A 24,995-nucleotide genomic window follows, 5' to 3' on the forward strand; every position below is an offset into this window, starting at 1 on the left:
ATGGACCACTGGGGAAATGCATGGAACACGCAGTGGCAGGGTGTTACTTGAAATACTGACCACCACAGCAATGCATGGAGTATTGCATCAATGGGGTAATGCATGTAGGGCATCACATGCAACACAGGGTCAGTATATGTAACATGGTCTGCTGGTGCAGTATATGCAATATGCCATTGCAGAGGCAACGTATGCAATAATGCAGGGGTCGGCAACCTTTCAGAAGTGGTGTGCCGAGTCTTCATTTATTCACTCTAATTTAAGGTTTCGCATGCCAGTAATACATTTTAACGTTTTTAGACGGTCTCCTTCTATAAGTCTATAAAATATAACTAAACTATTGTTGTACGTAAAGTAAATAAGGTTTTTCAAATGTTTAAGAAGCTTCATTTAAAATTAAATTAAAATGCAGAGTCCCCCGGACCAGTGCCCAGAACCTGGGCAGTGTGAGTGCCACTGAAAATCAGCTCGCGTACCGCCTTCGGCACACATGCCATAGATTGCCTACTCCTACAATAATTTGAAGCCAGGGCAGTATACCCAATATGGACCACTGGGCCAATATATACAGTACAGACCCACTGAACTAGCATATGCAGTATGCACTGCTAGAGCAATGCACACAATAATGTAACACTAAAGCAACACATGGTATATGGACCACTGGGCCGGTATATATAATACTGACCACTGGGGCAACACATGTACTCTGTGTCCCTACATCAGCATCCACTCTGTGCCCCTTTGCAGTCACTGCTGTCCTGCCAGAGCTACTGGGGTAGAGTGCCGAGGGAGCCCAAATAGTATGGTGAGGAGGGGTGCCCCTTGGGTACCTGGCATGGTGAGCGCCCCTAAGCTCTGCAGGAGCAGAGCAGCTGGCAGTGCTACAGAGATGGCTCACTGTGGGGTGGTCATGCCTGCTCTGATTGTAAGCGCACCGCAACCTGTTCCCCCGCCTCCTCTCCCCATCCTGCCCCAAACAGCCCCCGCCTACCCCTCCTCACCAGCCAGCAGGGCACCATCATCCCCAAGCTCTGAGCAATGGCCCTGTCACAGCGCCCAGCTAACTGGTACCAGCGCCGCAGCACCCCAGGGGCGGAGGAGAACCACTCGCCTCCCTGGGAGCAGAGATTAATCTGGCCCCCTGCTGGGCCTGCTCCCAGGGGTCCTAAAGGGCTTCAGGTCTGCCCCAGAGTGGGGCGGAGCGGGGAGGATTTAGCACATGGAACTCGTCCAATGCCACACACTAGTGGCTGGGCTGGGTTGCAGCTGCATGTGAGGTGGAGCAAGAGGGTCAGGGTCTGGCCCCTTTAACACAAGAGGCAAAGGAACAAGCTATGTCTCAGCTGCACAGGGGTGCATATTGGTCCTCCAAGCTGGGTGTGGGGGTGCTGGGGTTGCCCCTCGAAAACGAGAATCCCACCAACTCCTGGGTTCTATGGGGGCCTATGGGGAGATGGGCACGTCAGCAAATAGGGCACTGGAGTCAGTGGGAAGGCATCCCCTGTACTGGCCCCCAGCTGTGACACAGACTGCCATGGGGTGGGAGCAGCACTTCCTTGGGGCAGAGCACTCTGGAGAGCCCCCTACTGCCATGCCCCTCACTGCAGCTCAGCCTTTGCTAAGCAGGTCACTGGCAGCAGAGGGGATGGAACTGGGAGGAGCAGTGGGGCATAGGGCTGGGGGAAGGAGACTGCAGGGGAGAGGAACTGGGGGACCCTCTCATCTGGTATCATCGAACTGCTCTTGATCAGGCCCATCTATTCCATTAACCCTCCCCTGTTCCCAAGGCCACAGACAGACCAATGAGCTCATCCAGCCCAGTCTCTCCCTTCCGCTCTGGAACAGACCAATGGGCCCACCCAGCCTCATCTCCACCTCTCCCTTCTGCCCCGGATCAGACCAATGGGCCCATCCAGCCCAGTCTCCCCCTCTCCCTTCCACCTTGGAACAGACCAATGGGCCCACCCAGCCCAGTCTCCCCCTCTCCCTTCCACCCCAGAACAGACCAATGGGCCCACCCAGCCCAGTCTCCCCCTCTCCCTTCCACCCCAGAACAGACCAATGGGCCCACCCAAACCAGTCTCCCCCATCCCTTCTGTCTCAGATCAGACCAATGGGCCCATCCAGTCTGGTCATCCCATCTTGCTTCCACTCTGGACCAGACCAATGGGCCCACCCAGCCCAGTCTCCCCCCACCCCTGGGTTTTCTTTCCTGGATTCCTGCATCGTGGCTAATGTAACTCATACTTGAGGTGAGCCAAGGCCCAAGCAGTAATGGATCAGCTGTACTGCCCTGCTGGTGAGGGATAGGGTTGGGGAATTTCCTCCAGACCACTCTCCTCTTCCCTTGGCGATTAGCCAGGGACCAGGAGCATGAGATCTGATTAGCTCTGCAACAGCCCAATATCTGCACAGCCACAGATGCTAGTCCTGGTGGCATCACTACTCAGCTGGCATGTAACTCTGCTCCCTGTTCAGAGCTGGGCAGCCAGCACAGTAGTGGGGAGGGGAGGATGGGGTAGGGAAACAGTGGGAGGGAACTGGGGGGAGAGGAGATGGGGGAGGAGGGGAAGGAACAATGGGAGGGGAAAAGATCTGAGGGAGGAAGAAGACTAGAGGAGAGGGTGGGAGATGCAGCCCCATCCAGTCATGTGATGAGGCTGGGAGGAGGAACTGGGGCAGTATTTGGAAAGACCCTGTGGAGGAAGGGGCTGAGGGTCACTCAGGGGGAGATTCAAGCTGCAGGGGCTGAGGGTCACTTGGGGGGAGATTTAAGCTGCTCCCCAGCATTGGAAGTTCAAAGGGGACATGGGGAATGAACAAACTGACAAAGCCGAGTGGCAAGAACACCAAATAAAGCTCTGGGACAGAGCAAAGCACTCGCTGCCTGGGCACAGCTGCTCTGGTATACCAGCTGTCCACAGTCATCTGCCCAATGCACCTCACAAGGCCAGCAAGAGCCACTCTAGCCACACCAAGATGGCCACCACTGTACAAGGCAACATAATGGTCACCACCTATAATTTCTGTTTGCCTACTAGTTTTGTCTGTCTGTTAAGATTATGCTCTTCTCAGTGAGCAGCATGATCCCCAAAATGTCCACCAGGCCACTCCAGGCAACAAAACGGCCACTTCCCCAATGTCTGCTTCCAACTGGTCTGGTCCTATCTATTAATTTTATGATCTTCCCAACAAACAATATGATCCCCAAGATGGCTGCTGTGCCACGCCAGGCAACGAAATGGCTGCCAGCCTGATGTCTGCTTGCCCACCAGTTATGTCCATTTGGTAATCTTACCAGACAGACACCTTCCCAATGAGAAGCGTGATCCCCAAGATGGCTGCAATGCCATGTGAAGCAACAAAATGGCTGCCACCAGGTAGCTTCCGAGGACTGGTTGCCCATTAATCTTGTCCCTCTGTCTATCTCAAGAAAGCACTGGAAATGCTAAGATCTACCCACCAAGGAGTGTGCTCCAAAAATAGCTGCCATCACCCATGCCGAGCAAGACAAGAAAATGGCTGCCATTTCATTTAACTCTGATATTTGCTGGCTACTCCTGCCTGTCTGTCTTTCTGTCAAGAAAGCACCAGAAATACTCATATTACGATCTTCCCAACAAGAAGTATGATCTCCAAGTTGGCTGCTGCCACCCACACCAAGCAAGGCAACAAAATGGCTGACCCTGCCTCAGTGAACTGTGACGTCTGGCTGTCTGCTAGTCTTGGCTGTCTGTCTTTCCTTCTCTCAAGAAGACACAAGAAACGTAACACTATGATCTTTCCAACAAGGAGCTGGCTCTTCAAAGAGGGGGAGGTGTATCATCACCCAAGCTATGCAAGATAACAAAATGTCCGCCTCCTCAGTCAACCTCAGACAGCAGACTGTCTGCTATTCCTGGCCATCTATCTGTCAAGAAGCCATTGGAAATGTTAATATTTTGATCCTCCCAACAAACTGTATGTCTCTCAAGATGGCTACTGACAAGCAAGATACCAAAGTGGCCATCACTTCACTGAACTTTGACATCTAATCTTGTCTCTTTGTCTGTCTCAGGAAGACACTGGAAATATGAGGACTGGGCTCTTCCCAGATGTGCATACAATCACAAGATGGCTGCTGCTGCTCACACCAACCAAAATGGCCACTGCCTTAGTGAACTGCCCACTAATCTCGTCTGTCTGTCTCTGTGTCTCAAAAGATACTAGAAATATTAAGACTTTGGCCTTCCCAACCCGGCATATGACCCCAAGATGGCTGCCATCACCCAGGCCAACAAAATGACTGTCGCTTCAGGGAACTCAGACATCCAGCAGCCACTCACCTTTTCTTCTCTCTGTCTTTCAACAAGGCACTGGGAGTATTAAGACAAGGATTGTCCTGACAAGATGCGTGATCCCAAGATGGCTGCTGCCAGTCACGCCAAGCCAGATAAAAGACACTGCCTTCCTGACCTCCAACATATGGCTGCCCCTAGCCTTGTCTGTCTACTGCAAGGAGGCACTGGGAATATTAAGACCTTCTCAACTTGGAGTGTGATCCCAAGATGGTTGCCAACAGCCATGCCAACAAAATGGCTGCCACATCTATGCCACCTCCAAATGAACCCACCTGTCCCTGACTTGGCTGCTTCCCAACAAACAGGGAAGGAAGGTTGTCTTTTCCAGTGCTTCTCAATGCACAAAAAGGCTAAGGACAGTGTGAACCACATTGGGGCCTAATTCCTGTTGGGTTCTCCACACTCCTGGGATAACCCCATCAAGGGGATCCTCCTGAATTCCCCCCAAGATGATAGTTGAGCCCCTGCTTCTTTGTCGGTCAGGAGTGACTGACAGGCTACTCGCTCATCTGTTCATGATGAGCAGTGTATTGGAGCAGGCTCCACCACGCCCTGGATGGACCCCCGAGCCAACACCGGATGCTTTGTTCAGAGACATTTGTGAGGAGAGAGATGCTTCCCAATGTTCCCTCAGCTCCCCATACTGCCAGGCAGTCCGATCAACCCTCCTCCAGCCCATTTCATTCCCCCCCCCCGGCCCCTGGATCAGACCAAAGGGCCCTCTAGCCCCGTATTTCTCCCTGCCACAGTGGATCAGAACCATGGATCAAACCCATGGGCCCATCCAGCCTGGTATCCCACCTCTCCCTGCTGCCCCTGATCAGAACAATGGGCGCAGTCTGGTGTTCTGGGTGGCCCATATTTGATGACCCTGAGAACGATCCATTGAGCCCTGGCCTGATGTGCACGGCCAGCCATGTGATGCTTTTTGTGGGCGTGCCATTTGTTTGCAAGACCTGTGGTGCCATTTACTAGCCCTTTACAGCCCAATCTCAGTGTGCTGGGGCTGCCAACAGCCACTTAACCTCGGTGGACAAATCAATAGCAAAGTGGTTTTCTGCTTTACTGCCCCTGGCCTGGGACATGGGGCTATTCTGGGTAGACATGGAGGAGTCAGGATAGCGCTCTGCAGGGGATGGTCACCCGGGACCTCACAGGCAGCACTGCCCCAGTGCGGCACTAGGGGGCGCTGTGCTGCAGGAAGTGGAGGCTCAGTGGGGCGCTCTTTCCCCTGGCAGTCAGTGCTGGCCCCAATGCCCCAGTGTGGCCCTAGTGGGCACTGCGCTAGAGGGGTGCAGAAGAAAGCAGGCAGCTGCTGATGCTGGGGCAGCCCTTTCACATTCTGGGATTGCTGGGATGCTGCCCATGTGATGACAACAGTCAGGGGCATTATATGGCCCCCATGCCCGGGATGATGCCAGCTCTGTCTACACTACCAGTCCTACTGCCTGTCCAGCTTGCCAGCCCCTCATCACTGCCCCCAGACATTAACTCCTGCCCCCCCATACACCCTGTTGGGTTTGGGGTCCCCTTCAAACTCCCTTTTTTTGAACCCCTTCTTCACATCATCCTAACTGAGAACTGCAGCCTTTCCCCCCATGGATGCAAAAGCAGCCTGCTCTGCCAACTCCCCCACCTCTTCACCTCATTCCAAACCATAACTGAACAGGTCTCTATAGTCATTTCTCTGTCTCCCGTTCCTCGCACTGTGCAGCTTGGCACAGAGGGAGGGCCCCACACTTGGGGGGTGGGGAGAGGGATGTGTGCAGCACCAGGCACAATGGACCCCCGATCTCTGTTATGATCTCTAGGGGTTACCCTAATACATGTATTAATACTAATCTGAGTTTGGGATAAAATATGTAGAAACAAATACTAATAATACAAACTAATAACTAATAATATTTTTATGGCTGACCTGGAACAACGCTTCCTCAGCTCCCGTCCACTCACACCCCTTCTCTACCTACGCTACATTGATGACATCTTCATCATCTGGACCCATGGGAAAGAGACTCTGGAAAAATTCCACCACGATTTCAACAGCTTCCACCCCACCATCAACCTCAGCCTGGACCAAGCTACACGGGAGGTCCACTTCCTAGACACTACGGTGCAAATAATTGATGGTCACATTAACACCACCCTATACCGAAAACCTACTGACCGCTATGCCTACCTTCATGCCTCCAGCTTCCATCCCGGGCACACCACAAGATCCATTGTCTACAGCCAAGCACTGAGGTACAACCGCATCTGCTCTAACCCCACAGACAGAGACCAACACCTACAAAATCTCCACCAAGCATTCTCAAAACTACAGTACCTGCACGAGGAAATAAGGAAACAGATCAACAGAGCCAGACGTGTACCCAGAAGCCTCCTACTGCAAGACAAACCCAAGAAAGAAACCAACAGGACTCCACTGGCCATCACATACAGTCCCCAGCTAAAACCCCTCCAGCGCATCATCAGGGATCTACAACCCATCCTGGACAATGACCCCACACTTTCACAGGCCTTGGGTGGGAGGCCAGTCCTCGCCCACAGACAACCTGCCAACCTGAAGCATATTCTCACCAGTAACTGCACACCGCACCATAGTAACTCTAGCTCAGGAACCAATCCATGCAACAAACCTCGATGCCAACTCTGCCCACATATCTACACCAGCGACACTAGACCACATATCTACACCATCACAGGACCTAACCAGATCAGCCACACCATCACCGGTTCATTCACCTGCACGTCCACCAATGTAATATATGCCATCATATGCCAGCAATGCCCCTCTGCTATGTACATCGGCCAAACTGGACAGTCTCTAAGGAAAAGGATAAATGGACACAAATCAGATATTAGGAATGGCAATATACAAAAACCTGTAGGAGAACACTTCAACCACCCTGGCCACACAATAGCAGATCTTAAGGTGGCCATCCTGCAGCAAAAAAACTTCAGGACCAGACTTCAAAGAGAAACTGCTGAGCTCCAGTTCATCTGCAAATTTGACACCATCAGCTCAGGATTAAACAAAGACTGTGAATGGCTTGCCAACTACAGAACCAGTTTCTCCTCCCTTGGTTTTCACTCAACTGCTAGAACAGGGCCTCATCCTCCCAGATTGAACTAACCTCGTTATCTCTAGCTTGCTTCTTGCTTGCCTATATAACCTGCCCCTGGAAATTTCCACTACTTGCATCCGAAGAAGTGGGTATTCATCCACGAAAGCTCATGCTGCAAAACGTCTGTTAGTCTATAAGGTGCCACAGGATTCTTTGCTGCAAACTAATAACTGACATTCACACATCCCCCCAATGAAAATCTCGTCTCTTGGGCCTGGTGCTGAGATGCAGCTGCCTCTTGGGTGGGGAGTAGGGCAATCACAGTACAATCAGAATCCCGGCACCCACAGCCCTCACCCTGCACGGGGCCCAGGATCAAGGGTGGTTTGTTGGTAGGAAGCTATTTTGCTCCATCAATGTCTTGGCTTTGGCTAGGTCGCCCGCTGGGCGGCTGAGCGGGATCAATCTCGCTCCATCCATCTGTCAGGCTGCATCAACAGCTCATTGCTCACCCTGTGGGCGCACCTGTAATAGAGTCGTCTAGGAGGGCTGAGTGCTGCCTGCATCAGGGTGGGTGGGGATTGGGGCAGCCTTGTGCTAGGGCGGCAGACCTGGGCACCACAGGCCTTTGGCCCAGAGCCAGGGCCGGCTCCAGACCCCAGCGCGGCAAGCACGCGCGTGGGGCGGCCCTTTCCCGGGGGGCGGCAGGGTGGGCCGGCGGACCTGCCGCAGGCATGCCTGCGGGAGGTCCACCGGAGCCCCGGGACGACCGGACCTGCCGCAGGCATGACTGCGGAGGGGGCGCTTGTCCGCGGCTCCAGTTGACCTCCCGCAGGCATGACTGCGGCAGCTCAAGTGGAGCCGCCGGACCTGCGAACCGTCCGCAGCTGCGGGAGGTCCAGCCGAGCCGCACGACCAGCGGACCCTCCGCAGTCATGCCCGCGGGAGGTCCGCTGCTCCCGCGGCTCCGGGGCGCCTCCCGCGCATGACTGCTTGGGGCGGCCAAAAAGGTAGAGCCGCCCCTGCCCAGAGCGCCAGCCCTTCGGCACCGCCCATCCCAGCAGGGGTTGCCCCAGATGATGTCACCTTTGGAGCTGAGGCACTCCCAGCCAGGCACCAGGACCTTCAGGATCCTTTGGGAGTTCAGCTGGGCAGGGGAGTGATGGCGCAGATGGACACAGGAGTCCGGGGAGGCTGCGGATGCTGCTCTGGCTCGGGCCATGTGTCCTATTCCCCGTTAAAGGGCAATAAAGGGTAATTGTTAATTAGAAGCTAATGAGTCTGATCGGGCGCCAGGTGGCTCCAAGCTCGTTGGTGCACCTGTAATTACTGCACCCGTGCCAAAGGCTTCCAGGGCTGCTGGGCAGAGGGGACAGGAGCAGAATGGGGATGGGGCATGGCATATTGACACCCCCCTCCCCGATTCACAGTGGGACTGACCACCTCTCCCACCTTCCCTCCCAGAAGAAAGCTCTGTCCTGCCCCTTCCCTCGCTTCCCCTCCCCACCCCAAGAGCCCCTCTACCCTCCCCCCACCAGGTGTGGAAATCTCTCTCCCATTCACCCCTTCAACCCCCATCTTGTCCCCTCTCCTTGCCCCACCCGCCTACCGCTTGCTGGTGCCCAGCCCCAGCGATGGTGGGCCCAGGACAGAGACAGATCTGTCCTGGCTCCCACACTAACAGGTTCCCCTCTGGGGGCCGGTTATTACTAAGTGATGGGCGGAGATGGCTGGGAGCAGAGCTGAGCTGCTTCTCAGACATTCAGCCGCTACCCGGCGCCGTCCCTGGGACCCAGCTCAGAATCTTACAAGAGGGCACAGACCATGGAGATGTGCAATCCTGTGCTGAGGGCACCTAGCAAACCAAGGATAGAACCCAGGAGTCGTTGACTTCCAACCCCCTGCTCTAACCACTACAGCCCACTCCTCTCCCACAGCTGGGGATAGAGCCCAGGAGTCCTGGCTTCCAGCACTCCCCTGCTCTAACCACTAGACCCCACTCCCCTCCCCAAGCTGGAGACTGGGCTGCAGAGAGGTTTTGGGGGCCCTGAGGCAAAATCTGAAACAGGCCCCACAACTCTTCCAATAAAATTACCACTGGGGGGGCCCAGGGAGGGAAGAGGGGTTGGAGGAGGGGGAGCCCACCCTGCACTCACCACACATCAGCAGCTCCTGTCCCATGGGGCTGGGCTCTGCTCCCCATTCTGAGCTGTGGCACACGGGGTCGCAGCGCATCTCAGAGATGGCCCACCCAGGCACACATCCACCCCCTCTCACAGCAGAGAGGTGGCAGACCAGACCTGAGCAGCACTGTGACCCTGTGTGCCACTCAGTTTGGGGGGCCTTCTCAACTGGGGGATCTGGGGGAAAACCCCCTCTCTCTTTGGGCAGTGCTGGCTGGAGATAGAACCCAGGAGTTCCAACCCCCAGGCCTCCTTTGTTCTAACCTCTAGACCCCACACCTGTCCCAGAACTGGGATAGAACCCATGAGTCCTGACCCCCAGGCCTCCCCTGTTCTAACTACTAGTCCCCACTTTCCTCCCAGAGCTGGGAATAGGCTTTCCCCCATTACACCACAGCCCCTTCCCATTTACTAACAAAAGCTGCAACGTTATTATATTTCTTTTTCCTCCATCTTCTAACGAAATGAGAAAAATGCATGTTTGCTTTTCCCCCTGAAGCCGTGTTTTTAGCCAGGCTGAATCCGTGCTGAGAAAGCCAGCCCTGGAGAGCTTTATTCCAGATTCCATGGATCTCGGGGTGCTGGTGGTGGGGGAGAAGGAGGAGGTGGTGTCTGTGCAGTGCCCAGCACCACAGGGCCTGATTTCAGTTGGTCTGTGCGGTGCCTGGCACAAGGTCTCTGATCTCGGCCAGGAGGAGGGGAGTTGTGCAGCCCCCAGCCCAACAGGGTCCCCAATCTGAGTTGGGGATGTCTGTGCAGCTCCTGGCACGACGGGACCCCCAATCTCAGTTAGGGTCCCTCCCCCTTAATTATTATGCCAATTTAACAAACCTTTCCAAAAAGCCGAGGCGCTCGGTGAGATGATAACCCAGAAATCTCTCGTGGCTGCCAATAAAACCTTTATAATGATGATAAAGGAAGAATGGAGATTTCCAGCCCCTCCTCCTCTTCCGTTAGCAATCTAAAAATACGCCGGCTGGCGCAGAGGGCTGGCTAGCTGGCGCACTGGCACTCCTGACTGTCAGTTACACCGAGTGGGTCAGGCCTCCATGGTCCACACAATTACAGGGCTCACCTTTTATCAGCACTCGCAACTCAAGAGGGCTCCCAAGACTCGGGATAGGTTTTCTTCCCATTCACATCCCCACACTTTCTCTTGAAAGTGGGACGTAATTGTAACTGGCAGCGTCACATCCCTGGGCCGTCTGTCGCAGGGACGGCTGAATTACATTTACCACTTGGTTAGGCACTCGAGTTAGCTCTCGCCGCGCCAATGCGCTCAGCGGTACCACGTGAACTGACACCGGAGGCTGGGGTGAGGGGCACAGCTGGGAGTCAAAGCGGGATGGGGGCTCCCCTGTCCACACCCCAGCCTGCCCAGCAGCAGGTGGGCTCAAGGGCTTAACTTCTGCACCCCAGAGACAGACAGGCAGGCACAGGGGGTTTATTTCTGTACAGTGTGCATCAGAAAAATGGTGCCCCAACTGCAGTGTGAAGGGTTTATTAGGCTTCCTCGGGGATAACTGGTGTAACTGAGCCACTCGGGTGAACTGTGGTCAGCCCTGTCGAATCTTCCCGCCACCCAGTCCCAGCAGCCCATAAACCATCAGCAACTGGGCAGCTCTGACCCCAGCCAGTAGGAGGCAGTGCTGTGCACACAAACAAAGGTTAGAGAACGAATAGGAGCAGGTCAGCCAGAGAGTGGCCCTGAGGTCTGGGGCTCAGCACTGACTGCCAGAGGAGAGCCCCTGCCCTGCTCTAAAGCGCCCCCTAGTGCTGCCCTGGCGCACTGGGCCCAGCACTGACTGCGAGGGGAGAGCGCCCCTGCCCCGCTCCCTGCAGCACTGTGGGTCATGGTCCTTGCCTTGGCCATCTCATACTCAACACTGGCTGGGCCTGGCCTCATTTAGCCCAGGGGAGCAAGCGACTGGGGGAGAGGGATAAACCCCCCCAACCAGAAACTGTTAATGTTTGGCTTGAAAAGGGTTGCTAAGGTTGAGGAAGGCGGCAGCAATTCAGCAGGGAGAGCTAATGCACACACCCATCCCTAGGTACACACCCACCCACACACCCCATCCCAGGTATACACACCCATCCCTAGGTACACACCCACCCACACACCCCATCCCAGGTATACACACCCCTCCCTGGGTACACACACACCCACACACCCCTCCCCAGGTATACACACTCTTCCCTGGGTACACACACACCCCCACACCCCTCCCCAGGTATACACACCCACCCACACACCCCTCCCTGGGTGCACACACACACCCACACACCCCTCCCCAGGTATACACAAATGCACACCCCTCCCCAAGTATACACACCCCTCCCTGGGTACACCCACACACCCCTCCCCAGGTATACACACACACACACACCCCTCCCCAGGTATACACACCTCGCCCTGGGTACATACAGAACCACACAACCCTCCCCAGGTATACACACACACACACCCCTCCCCAGGTATACACACACCTCCCTGGGTACACACCCACCCACACACCCCTCCCCACGTATACACACCCCTCCCTGGGTACACCCACAGCCCCCTCCCCAGGTATACACACCCCTCCCCAAGTATAAACACACACACACACACACACAACTTCCCTCCCCAAGTATACACACAGATGTACTCCCCTCCCCAAGTATACACGCACACACACAGGCATGACCCCCTCCCCAGGTTCTCACACACACACACGTACACACAGCTATGCTCCAGGCTCCACGCAGAGGGCCCTGCATGAGGCGGGTGCAAGGAGCTGGTTAACATGCAGCTCACAGAGGCCTCATCAAGCTCCTCTCTGCCTCTCCTTTGTGCGGCAGGCATGGCACAGAGGGGGTGTGGGGTGGGGGTGAGCGATGACACAGCCACTGTGGGGTGACAGCTGCCCCCACGCACTGCGGGCTCAGCCCCAGGCACACAATTCACCCTTTCCTTGGAGGACAGGCCGGATTTCGAGCCCTGGGCTTGGGCTGGATAGGTGGGGGAGAGACTGCAACCCAGGGTCCACAGGATGCTCTTAACAGGTCTTCAGGCCACGAAATCTCTCGTGGTCTCCGCTGTGAGGAGAAGCAGCGTTCCAGGGAAACAGGCACTGAGCGGAGACGGAGCGCCCCCACCAGTGTCAGCCACGCCAGGGGGAGCAAAGCAAGGTCTCTACATCCCAATTCTCTTCCCCCTTCCCCTGCTCTAACCCCAAGGCTGGGGAGGGAACCCAGGAGTCCAGTGCTCCCACCCTGGCTGAGAGGTTCTCTCAGTGGCTGACGCCGGATCAGTGAGCATCAATACTGGAACCCCAGCAACAATTAGGGGATGGGGAATTTACTAACAATCCACTGACCCCACCCCAAGTCATCCCTGGGAGCAGGGAGGCACGGAGCGCACACAGACCCCACCCCAGAACAGGGTGGATACCGGCTGGATGGGCAAACTAAGACGCACGTCTGTCTAACAGGTATGCTCCGGCTCAAGCTGCCTCAGGCTGGATGCAGGGATCCCGGGGGGGAACCCCTGGCTGGGTTATACAGCTCCGACCAGGCACTCAGAACAGCCTGCCCAGCCTTACCAATCCCCAACGCTAGGAGCCACAGGCCAAACCCACTCAAACCCTCCCAGCCAAACGGAACAAGCAGGGCCCAGCCAGGAGCCAAATTCACTATTTAAAGGGGTCTTTTGGCTGGGGCAGCCTGAGGGGGAGGGGAAGAAAGGAGTGATTTCTTCCTCTGAAACCCAGGGGGTTTGTCTTGCGAGCATCCCTTTAAATTCCCTGCGTGTCGGGTGACCTAGATGGAAAAAGAGGCAGCAATCAGCAGTGCTGGGCTTTCACATGCACACAGCGCAGGCACAGCGAGAGACGCAGGGAGAGAAACACAGGGCCGGCCTGCCTCTATATATCTTCATCAGAGCAAGAGACGTGGATTTCTCTAGCACCTTCCACCCTCACCGCTTCCAAAGTGCTCCTGGAGCAATATGCAAACCAGACACAGAGATCGCTCAGACGCGGCTGCCTCGGGAGGGTTTGTGGGGGCCATTTGTACAGGGATCTCTCGCCAGGGCTGATGCAGCTGCCTCTGGGGTGCCATGTAGTGGGGGTGCGGGTAGGGATGCGTTAGGCAGCAGCAATGCAGCTGAGTCGGTGACTTGCATTCTACTGCTGGTTCTGGGTGCATGGTCTAGTGGGTTTGAACAGAGGGGCTGGGAGCCAGGACTCCTGGGTTCTGTTGCTAGATCCTGGGGGCTCTAGTGGGTTAGAGGGGATGGGGTCTGGACTTCTGCATTCTATCCCCAGCTCTAACAGGGGGCCTGGGAACCAGGACTCCTGGGTCCTAGCCGTAGCTCTGGGGCGTGGGAGGGAGTGGGCTCTACAGGGTTAGCGCAGTGACTCCACATTCATCTACATCCCACCTCTCTTCCCCCTCCCAACCTCCTGTCTCTTCCACATGCTCAACCTCCACCCAATCCCATCAGAGACCAGGTCCCCTTGGCCTGATCCCGCCCCCCCCCCCCCCCCAGCTGGGTTGCAGGTGTCTGGATTCCCACCCCCGCTGTAGCCAGACCCAAAGGAAGCGGCAATCATTGCATAATTCAGGCCCATCATGCTGAGCCTTTTCATCCGGTCGCGTGGGTGTGTGTGTGTAGGGAGATCAGGCTGTCGCTCCTCCCCAGAGCGCTCAGGCCCAAAGATGAGAGCCCCCATGCCGACTGGGACACAGGAGGCAAAGAGAAGCCCTTGGGAGATGAGCCTGGTTTAACTGGTCAGTTCCATGTGGTGGGAGCTGGGCTTTGAACCAGGGCTTGATTCTGGGCCCAGAGCAGGGGGCAGGATTGGGGGGCTGGATTAGCAATAAGGGGTATTAGCTGTATTAGGATAGTGCCAACTGTGATCTGGGTCCCCATTGCGCCAGGCATTGCACAGCCCCGAACCGTGATTGGGTCTCTGTCGTGACGGGCCCATCCAGCCCAGCACCACCCCCTCCCCAGCTCTCATCACTCTGTAGTGAAGGTGCCAGCAGTTTGGATTAAGGGGCAGGGGCCTCTAGCCACATCCCAGCTAATCCCAGAGCGCCCCACTGATCTGCCATGGGGCCCATGCAGCTTTTGTCCACTGCTTGGCTGCCTTCCTCATTCCTCTGTTGCAGATGGGGGGAATCTGCCCCCAGGAACAGAGGGGCTGAGAAAATTACGGGAGCATCACAGATTGTCCATGGTGCTAAAAGGATTAGGGGGCACAGCAGGATTGGGCCAGTTCGGCTCTGCCAGGGTAGGAAGACACACTCAGGGAGCCAGTAAAGTGGGGGAGCCTGCCATGGATTCCTCCAAAGATCCAGAGATTTGGGGTGCTCCCTGCAGTGACCCCTGCATCCCTCCATTGTAACATCCTCCCCATCATGGCATCTGCCCCCTCCAGCCACTTGCCCCTCCCGACACCCACTATAACACAACACCTGCCTCCCCAGGGATCTCCCAGCACTTTGCAGGTGGGAATTCAGCCTCCAAGGGAGGGGCAGTCCCCATTTCATGCAGGGGGCAAACCAAGGCATGGAGAGGGAAGGGACCAGTCCCCCCCCCCAAGGTGACAGCAGGAAAGCTGGGGATAGAACCCAGGAGTCCTGACTCCCTGCCCCTCCCATTAAACCCCCTAGACCCCACAGCCCATTGCCCTGCTTGGAGTCCCTGGGGTTGTATTCAGAGGCAGGGATTGGGATTCTGCCCCATGAAGTGGATGGGGTTAGCGGGACCTTACTCCCCGATCCTGAGGCTCCTTCCAGCTTTAATATGTAATATACCCCTCCTGTCCCTCCCCATCAGCATTATCTTCCCCCTCTTACCCATCCTTGCCACCTAGCCCCCTTCTCCCCCACCTGTGTGAACATGCCCCATTGAAAAACACTGCTGTGCCCTGCCTCATTCCATTCACTAAGGGGTCTCCTGAATCAGTGTCCCCGTCCCCCACATGATGAGTCACCCATGGGGCCTGGAGCCCAAGCAACCACCTAGGCTGGGCTACTGGTTGGGGGGAGGGGGAATGGTGGCATAGGGAGCACTGGCCCACCCAGAGCCTGGCACATGGGCACTATTGGCCTGAGTACACAAGGGAGACAGGACTGCAGGGTCCTATCCCCAGCTACCCCTACCTCCATTTCCACCCCACTATGTATTCCCTCTCTGGCTCCACCCCTGCACACCCCGTTCTCTCCTGCTGTGGCTCTGAGGCAGGGGAACAAAACCCCTCACTGTTTAAAATCTCATATGGGACTTATGACACATGGTAGCAGTGTTTCCCATGATGACTTTATTATGTAGGATTGGGAGTAAAAAAAAAAAAAAAAAAGAGACAAAACCCCCTGACATTTCCCGTGAAGAATTGCTCCACTTAGTAAATTAATTTTGACTCAAATAATTATTTGCCTGTGCAAAACCCCCAGCTATTCATCGCCCTGCCATATAATGAAGTAATTGTGGCATTAGAAATTAATAACTTACAACTAGCTGACAGTCTCTCTATTGTTGCAGGGAACAGGTAGGGGGAAAGCAGAGCTGGGGTTTGAAATCTTCACTCTCTGCCTTTGTTCCAGGAGTGAGCAGTTTTGATGCTTCAATCCAGATCCCTTTTGTCGTGGTATTCGTGTCTTTCTACACCGGTTCATGGCTTTCTTCCCCCGCCATCCTGGTGGCTTCCCAAGAACCCTGGAGTCCTGACTCCCAGGTCCCCTCCTCCAACCACGACGAGACCTCGCTCTCATTCCAATGCGAGAAATAGAACCCAGGTATCCTGAGCTCCAGCCCTGCAACTTATCCGCTAGACCCCACTGCTTCTAACCAGAGCCATTCTATTTAGTGTATACCCCCATGGTCACAGCTGCATGCAAAGGGTCCTGAGCCCAGCCAGGGGGCAGAGGACCAGCCAGTAACATCCCACCCCTGTGGGGCAGGGAAAGGAATGAGGCAGGCAGGCCTTGAAAATTGGTCCCCTCAGCAGATGATGAAGTGCCCACCTGCACCACCAACAATCTCAACACCCTTCCACTCCTGCAATTTACTGCTAAGCTTCCCAGGGTCACAATGTCCATCATCTCCTGAAGCACAAAGGGGCAGAGTGGAGGGGGGTGCGGGGCCTGCTGGGAACCAGGGTGATTGGCTGGGGGAGCTGATGGGGTTAACAGAGTTATGGGAATGCAAGAGCTTGTGCTAAATGTTGTGCTTCATTAGGAAAGTGATGGAGTTATCATCCACCCCAAGTGCCGGGGGCTCTTTAGTGCTGAGATGCAGCCGCCTCTGGGGTGGGGCACAGGGGCAGTTTGTACAAGGATCCCTCACCTAACGCTGAGATGCAGGGCATGAAGTGGGTGCCATACCAGGGTCAGCACTGACTCTGAGGGCCCCCTTGCCCCAAGCCTTGCTCCCTGCAGCCTGCTGGGTTCTCTCCAGCCAGAGCGTTCCATGCCCAGCGTGGGGATGAGCTGCCCTAGCTGGCTTCCGCTGAGAGGGGAAATATTTTCACTTAAGCCCCCACCTGGTAAAGTTAGTGGCCCTGGGGTTCTCCAGAGCTGGCCCCTGGTGCTGAGGTGGGGGTGGGGGGCGGGCTGGGAGATATTTATGTATTAACAGGCCCAAGCCAGGCCCTGAGTCCTATTTGCTAGAGTGAAATTGGCTGCGAGGTGCCGCTTGGCATTGATCCCACCCCAGCACTTCACTGCAAGGCCATTATGGGGGGGGGGCCGAAGCTGATGCAGGAGGAGGGGGGAGAAGGAGCTGTCCATCTCTGCACCACAGAGTGCCAGGCCTCCCTCCACCTGTGCTCCCCTCCCCAGGGTCTCCCAGCCCAGAGCTGAAGCTGATGTGGTAACTGGAGCGGGGAGAGATACAACATTCTAGGGGGTGCCTGGAAGAGTGGGGGGGACAGTACAACACAACACAGCTCACAACCACACACAGCTGTGCTGCCCCTCCTTGCACAGTCCTACAGATGCCCCCCCTGCCTCCTATCACCTCCCCACCCACAGCTCTAGAGGCGCCCCCCCCGGCTCCTATCGCCTCCCCATGCAGAGCCCTACAGGCACCCCCCCCAGCTCCTATCGCACCCACACACAGCCCTCCCCACTCCCTGCACAGTTCTACAAGGCCCCTCCCTTCCCCGGCTCCCATCACCATCCACTCCCCATGCACAGCCCTGCATGCTCCCCTCCCCTCGAATTCCCACTATGTGCCCTCCACACACAGCCCTGCACACTCAACTCCCACCTCATGTGTCCCACCCCCCGCACAGGTCTGCACATTCCCCCCCCCCCGACTCTCCCCCTCCTCCACACGCATGACCATGGACACATAATGGGGCCCCAGTCTCAGACAGGAAATCCTGGTGCTACCATAATTCTGCTAATACTGGGGTTCCAATATTGTGTGTCCATTATCAGCTGGGGTCTCCTGTTGCTACCACACACACTCTAATAGGGTGGCCCCCCCATCTCAGCTGGGGCCCGCCCCCTAAATGCTACCATAATGCTACTAACAAAGCACATGCCATAATGGAGCATCTAGGTGTTACTGTAGTGCTATTAATAAAGCTCACTCCATAATGTGGTGTCCAGACACAACCGTAATACTACTAATAAAGCACATACCATAACGGGTCGCTAATGCTACTAATAAAGCAGATGCCATAACAGGGACCAAATTTCGGTCAGCGAGGCTCCATGTGCAGAGACTGAGGAGCATGGCCCTAACAGTGAGGAGCTGGGCCCCGCCCTGGTGGGACAGTCGTTGCTGGCATCATTCTGGCAGCGGAGGCGGAGGGCTGCCGCCAAACGGAAGCCTAAGGGGTATAATTAAGCATGGAAGGCTGACGAGTGGGAGCAATCAGGGCTCCGGCTGCTCTGGCTGCACTGGCGCGCTTGGCGTAATGCAGCGACAGCTCTAATCATTACGATCAGGGATCGCCAGGGGCCAGCTCCTGACCTCGCCCAGCTGCAGGGACCCCCTCACCTGACAGGGGCTTCAGCAACAGAGATGCAACCACTGGCAAGGGGAGAAGGCAATGGGTTTGTTCCCCTCTAGGGGGCACCAGCTCTGATCCAGCCCCAGGGTGGAGGGACTGGGACCGGGGCCTTTCCCCTCTAGGAGACACTGACTCAGTACGAGCTCCCAGAGATAGTATGGGAATGAGTTTCATTGTTGATCAGGGCCCCTTTGTGAGATGAGTTTGCCAGGTCTCAGACCAGCTCCTAGCAGGACTCAAGCCTCCACCACACAGAATCCCAAGGAAAACACCTGCTTGGTCGACAGCCTCAGTCAGCAGCTAACTGGGCCTCAGAGGTCGAGTCTCCTTCTGCCACCTCCAGGGCGGGGGGAGGAGGGGGCTGCATGCTGGGGAAACGCCACCTGACCACTCTGGCACACACACGGTGGTCAGCCTGCAGGGGATGGGGGGCTGCTCCGAGTCCTGTGCCCCCTGCAAACAACAACACTGAGGAAGTTTGTGTGAATGAAATCCACAGGGCATTTACACACACATTCAGAGACAGCCCCCCGCAGCTATTTGCAGTTTACACACACACAGAGACCGGTACACACAAATGTTTATACAGTCTATCGGATTGTTATACACACAGCAACTACACCCCCCTTGTGTATTATACAAATGCAGCCCCACATCCAGAACTGCAGACCAAACCTACTATATTACACACATGCGCACACCAGCTACCGTGACCCTCCAGGCCCTAGACCAGCCCCACAGCTGGTCTCCAGTCTCAATGCAACAAGATGACACTGGCTGAGCTCTGCAAGGACAGCTCCCCCCATGGTTAGCCAGTGAGTGACCCCAACTGTCTGCGCAAGGCAAAGTGCTCCCGCCTCCCGACTGAACCCAGCATCAGGCTATGGGGGCTGGAGAGAAGCCAGAACCCTTGCGCCAAGGTGGTGAGGCTGGTGCAATTCCATGAACCCAGCCCTCAGTACTGAGGTGGGGAGGGGGCAGTGGAGATGGGTTCAGGGTCAGGGCCTGTTGGCTTTTCTGCAGCATTATTAGGAGGACCTGGTGCTCATTTCACCCATCTCCTTCCACATCCCCCCTCCACCATCCCTCCCTCCCAAACTCCTCCACCCCTCCACCATTGAGCCACCCATCCCTCCCCCATACCCTCACCCCATTCTGTCCATTCCCCTCCAGCCCTCTATCTACTCCTATCCGTCCATCATTCCTGCAGCCCCCTGCATCTCCCCCATTCCCAGAGCGAGCAACACAGCAGGACTCTCCTATCAAAGCCCCCAGATTCCCCTGCTGCAGTCGAAAACGTGAAACTGGTTCATCGGGAGATTTTCTCATTAATTAAAAAGTGACTCCAGGCTTTTTGCAGAGACTTTTCTCTTCATTAAGGATTCTGGCTCCGTTGTGGGGCGCTGGGAAGGACGGGGCCCAGCAGGCCGGGTGTGGGGGTGCCTGGGCACACATCTGAGTGTGGAAGTGCACTAGTGGGAATGCTTGCTAGTGCACAGGCTTGTATATGCTTTGTGTCCAGGTGTGCCAAGGGCCACACACAACCCTGGTGCACAGGTGTGCATGGAGACATCCAGATGCCTCGCCCCACTGGTGTGCACACATCCTTGTGCTCAGGGCTGCTCACACAGCTGGGGGCACAGCTGACACATAAAAGGCACAACTGTGTTTGGGCTGGTGTATCTAGGAGGGGAGGTGTGGGTGCCCCCATGTAGCCCCCCACCCTCTGCAGGCGTAAGGGCAGCATGAGGGGGGCAGCTGTGCAAGTGACCTCCCCATCAGCCCGATCACTGACCTGCCTTCGCATCCCCCTACAAGGTGCCCAGGGCCTGCAGACAACTGGCATGTGCAGCGCCCGCTCAGAACACTGCGCCCCTCGCCAGCTCTGAGCTCAGGAGCCAGCTGGGCTGAGACACCAACTCATCTCATGGCTAAGTAGGATCGGGCCAGGCTGGTAACCAGGTGCACCCCCCACCCACCCACTAGAGTGCAGCAGGGAGCAGGGTGAACAACCTGGCTGGGGCACCCAGGGCCTGGAGGCCATGACTCTCATGAGCCAGCCAGGCTCCTGGCCCAGGGATGGGAGCAGACGCCCCCTAGTGGGGAATAGTCCCATGTCCATTCCCCACCACCCCGAGCCAGCCAGCCAGACACCTTGAAGCCAGAGTGGAGCTCGCGCCCCCTGGAAGGGAAGGGCCCATCTCTGTCCTTCCATCCTCCCGCAGGCCAGTGCAGCTAACGGCGCAGCCGGCTGGGCTGGGAGAGGAGTGGGGCAGGGCTCCTGCTCGGCGCACAGTGGCGGTGAGACTGGGGTACAGGAGATGGGGCCGGTGCTAACCCGTTGTGAGTCAGAGGGGACCAAAGAGGAGACGCTAACATGCTCCCACGCCAGCCTGGGGGACTGGATGCCAGGCAGTTGGGCGGTGCCCCTCCCCACAGCCTGACTTGATGCTGCCCTGAGGGTTGATCCAGCTGCACCTGCCCAGCTCACGTTCCCAGCCATGCGACAGATGTCCAGGCCGGGGTGGGGGAGCAAGCGCATGCACGGCCCCTGGGGGAAGACAGTGCCACGGTCACAAGTGAAGCATGGGGGAGCAGCTCCTCAATGGGCCTTTCACCTCTAGGGGGCGCTGGTCCTGATCCAACCCCAGGGCCTGGAGTCTCCCTGCTCTAAACACCCGACCCCTCCCAGAGCTGGGGCTAGAACCCAGGTGTCCTGACTCACAGCCTCCCCTAACCCACTAGACCCCACTCCTCTCCCAGAGCTGGAGCTAGAACCCAGGTGTCCTGGCTCCCTCCTTCCATCAGCAGTGCCGTGTGCCTGGATGCAGGGAGCTCTGCGGGAGCCGTGTGAGATGAGACAGGCAGCTCTGTGCCACCAGGTTAGGCTGTCGGCCCGTGTTAGCCTGGCGGGGTTGTGATGAGGAGGCCGACGGGAGGAGAGTGTGCTAGAGCCCCCGCAGGGGCCGAGCAGTCGTTCCTGACACGCGGGGCACTCCCCCAGCCAGCATGGCAGCTCCCCACTGCCACACAGCATTAGCTGAGGTGCCCGGGCCCAGTGCATGCCACGGGGCAATCGCAGAGACAAGGGTGCCCTTGATACAGTGCCAACACCGGTGCCCAGCTCCCCACTCCTTCCCCCACCAGACAGCTGCAGTCAGCAGAGCAGGGAACAGGAGTCCTGTGCCCCCTGTAACCACTTCCCTCCCAGAGCTGGGGGTAGAACCCAGGGGTTCTGGGGCACGGACGGTCTCTCACTATGCATCTGTGCAGAGCCCAGCACAATGGGGCTGCTCCCTCAGTCAGGGCCTGTTGCTGCCACTGTAACACACCTAGCAATGTGCAGCCTCTGGCACAGACAACCCCATGCCCCCTGAACCAGTCCTCCGCCTAATCGGACCCGCTGGCCCGTAGAGGGGAAAGGCCCATGCCCCTATCCCTAACATGTGCAATCTATCCCCATAGCGGTCCCTTTTGACACACACAGATGCTGGTAGAGAATCATCTCCCCCGCCCCAGATTGTAGTAAGTACCAAGCGCCTTCTTCCACCCACAGCTGTTAACACATAAATATTAACAAGGATGAAAGCGACCGATGAGCTGCCTGCAGCCTACATGACACACACCATTGGTAATGGGAGACAGCTGCCCTCAGGCAGGGTAAACAACTGGCAGCAAGTCTGGCCTCTCCCTGCAGGGGGTGCTGCAGAGAGCAGGGCAGAAACACTGGCTGTGAGGGAAGCTCCTGCTTATTCCAGAGTGGTGTACGTGTGTGCAGGGGCATGTGCGCAGTGCGGGAGAGTGGGCGTGTGTTCAGTTGCAGAGCACGTGGGGTGGGCAGTGGTACAGAATGGGGCGTGTGTGCTGCTGCTCTCAACATCTGTCCTGAAACAAACTCAGCTGGTGATGGTGCAATGCACAGACTGAGTCAACAGAGGGTGCTATGTATTCCATCAACCCCCTGGGCCCATCCAGCCCAGTATCCCCTGCTCCCCCAGATCAGACCCCTGGGACCATCCAGCCTAGTACCCCCCAGGCCCTGTCCCCCCGATCAGACCCCTGGGCCCATCCAGCCTGGTACCCCCCAGTCCCTGCCCCCACCCAGATCAGACCTCTGGGCCCATCCAGCCTGGTACCCCCAGTCCCTGCCCCTCCAGATCAGATCCCTGGGCCCATCCAGCCTAGTATCCCCCAGTCCCTGCCCCCCACAGATCAGACCCCTGGGCCCATCCAGCCTAGTACCCCCTAGTCCCTGCCCCCCCAGATCAGACCCCTGGGGCCATCCAGCCTGGTACCCCCTACTCCCTGCCCCTCCAGATCAGATCCCTGGGCCCATCCAGCCTAGTATCCCCCAGTCCCTGCCCCCCACAGATCAGACCCCTGGGCCCATCCAGCCTAGTACCCCCTAGTCCCTGCCCCCCCAGATCAGACCCCTGGTCCCATCCAGCCTGGTACCCCCTACTCCCTGCCCCCCCAGATCAGACCCCTGGGCCCATCCAGCCCGGTATCGCCCTTACCCCCCATTCTCCGGATCACACTCATGGGCCCATCTCCCGCCCCATGCTTCCCTCTAGACCACACTTTTCCATGAGCGACACAGCCTTGGCCAGAGGCATGGGGGATCTGGGGACGGTGCCGAGGGGAGGGCTCCAACCCCCAGGGCTGCCCTGGGGAGAGCTGTCCACAAAGAAGCAGCATGGAACTCCCAGCAACCCCCGCCTCCAGCAGAGACTTTGCTTTGCCACCCTGATGTGTGGGAGGCGCCCGATGCCAGGGTGAAGGATGGCACAGATGGCATGTCGTTGCACTAGCACCAGTAGGGTGACCAGATGACAAGAACAAAATATCAGGACACATTGGGGGGTGGGGGGGTGGGGCAGAGGGAGCGCTGCTGAAGCAAAAAAAAAAAAGCCCGAGTGCATCAAATGGCGACAAATGGTCGGGACGCGGGACAAACAACTATATATCGGGACAGTCCCGATGTTATTAGGACGTCTGGTCACCCTAAGCACTGGCCTCCTCGGGCCCCACCACGGGCAGCGATCATCAGGGCACTGGCATGAGTGTGAGGAAGTCAGATGGGGGCACTGCGAGCCCAGCCCTGGCATGTGTGCGGATGCCCTGGCATCACTCACAGCACTTGCCATGAGTGGGGGATGGGGAGCGACTGCCCCAGTCTGATGCAGACAAGGCCCCAGCCAGGCACTGGCAGAGCCAAGCAGGTGCCTGATGCTTCGGGCACAACGTGCACCCAGGCAGCTGTGCCCCAGGGCAGCTGCACAGAGGGGCAGTGTGCAGCAAGGGATGCAGCCATATTCTGAGCCAGTGTTACGCTGGGGGTGGGGGGGGACAGCTGAACCCCCTACCCTGCCAGACCTCCCCCCACAGGGCCCCCAACTCCAATGTTCTCCTCCAGAGACACTAGAGACGGCACAAACTATCCCCCCAAACTTGCTATCAGGGCCTGGGCTGGGTCCGAGCCTCTGGGAGCAGAGGTTTGGGGGTTGGGTTCAGTCTGAGCATTTAGGTGGCAAACGATTGAGGAACCAGCTTCCTCCGAGTGGGGGGTCAGATTGCAGCTTTGGGGGATTAAAGAAGGGGCTCAGTCCAAGCTGCTGGGGGGCAGCAGGGGAGGTCCCAGGCTCTGGGGGAAGCACTAGGGTCAGGTTTTTGGGGGGACGGGTTCCAGTTACAGGGTGCAGACCTGAGCAGTGCTCTCCCTGCCACCGCCGGCCCCCTGCACCCCCGCCGGCAGCCCCCCAAGTGCAGGTTCTCCTTACTATGTGCAGCTGCAGATAGTCCCCCAGCCCGGAGGCGCTGTCCACCCGCACCAGGATGGCGTTCTTCTGGTGCGTGCTGAATCCCACGGCCAGCCGGTCGGCTCGTGTGCTGGGCCGGTCGTTGGGCGGCCAGGTGTAGGTGATAAGCGCCCCGCCCTTCCCAAAGATGTACGTAGTGCCAGCTGGGGAGGGGAGAGAGAGAGAGAGAGACAAGGTTAGTAAGAGGGGATCCTAGAGAACAACACAGACAAGGCTACTCAGTAGAACCCAGGAGTCCCGACTCCTAACCCCCCTCTCTAACCCACCAGGCCCCACTCCCCTCCCAGAGCTGGGGATAGACCCCAGGAACAGCTGAAGATATGGCTAATGCACTTCAATCTTGCCCTCGTCACTGCAATCCCAGTCCCGGACTCCCCCTCACAGCTCTGCCACTGCTGCTCAGTCCCACCCAACAGCCCCCAGCCCACCTCTCTTCCGGAGCAGCAGCCATGTCTCCTTCACTCAAGGAGTGATCAGGCCAAAGAGCACCCTCTACCTCAGCCCAGCCACAGCAAGTGGCCCATTAGTAAGAGGCTTGCTGGGTCTCAGCCCAGCCCCAAGGTACCCT

General features: G+C 57.1%; 1 protein-coding gene across 3 annotated transcripts in view; it reads right to left on the reverse strand.

Annotated features, from left to right (window-relative positions):
• NRXN2 (neurexin 2) overlaps positions 1-24,995 on the reverse strand; it is a 369,827-nt gene that overhangs the window by 68,121 nt on the left and 276,711 nt on the right. For all 3 annotated transcript variants that reach the window (XM_045024465.1, XM_045024467.1, XM_045024466.1), the window contains one exon: positions 24,389-24,570. In XM_045024465.1, the coding sequence (XP_044880400.1) occupies positions 24,389-24,570 (182 nt within the window). The remainder of the gene's footprint in view (positions 1-24,388; positions 24,571-24,995) is intronic.

The sequence above is a fragment of the Mauremys mutica genome, chromosome 7 (genome assembly GCF_020497125.1).
Source record: "Mauremys mutica isolate MM-2020 ecotype Southern chromosome 7, ASM2049712v1, whole genome shotgun sequence".
NCBI lineage: Eukaryota > Metazoa > Chordata > Testudines > Geoemydidae > Mauremys > Mauremys mutica.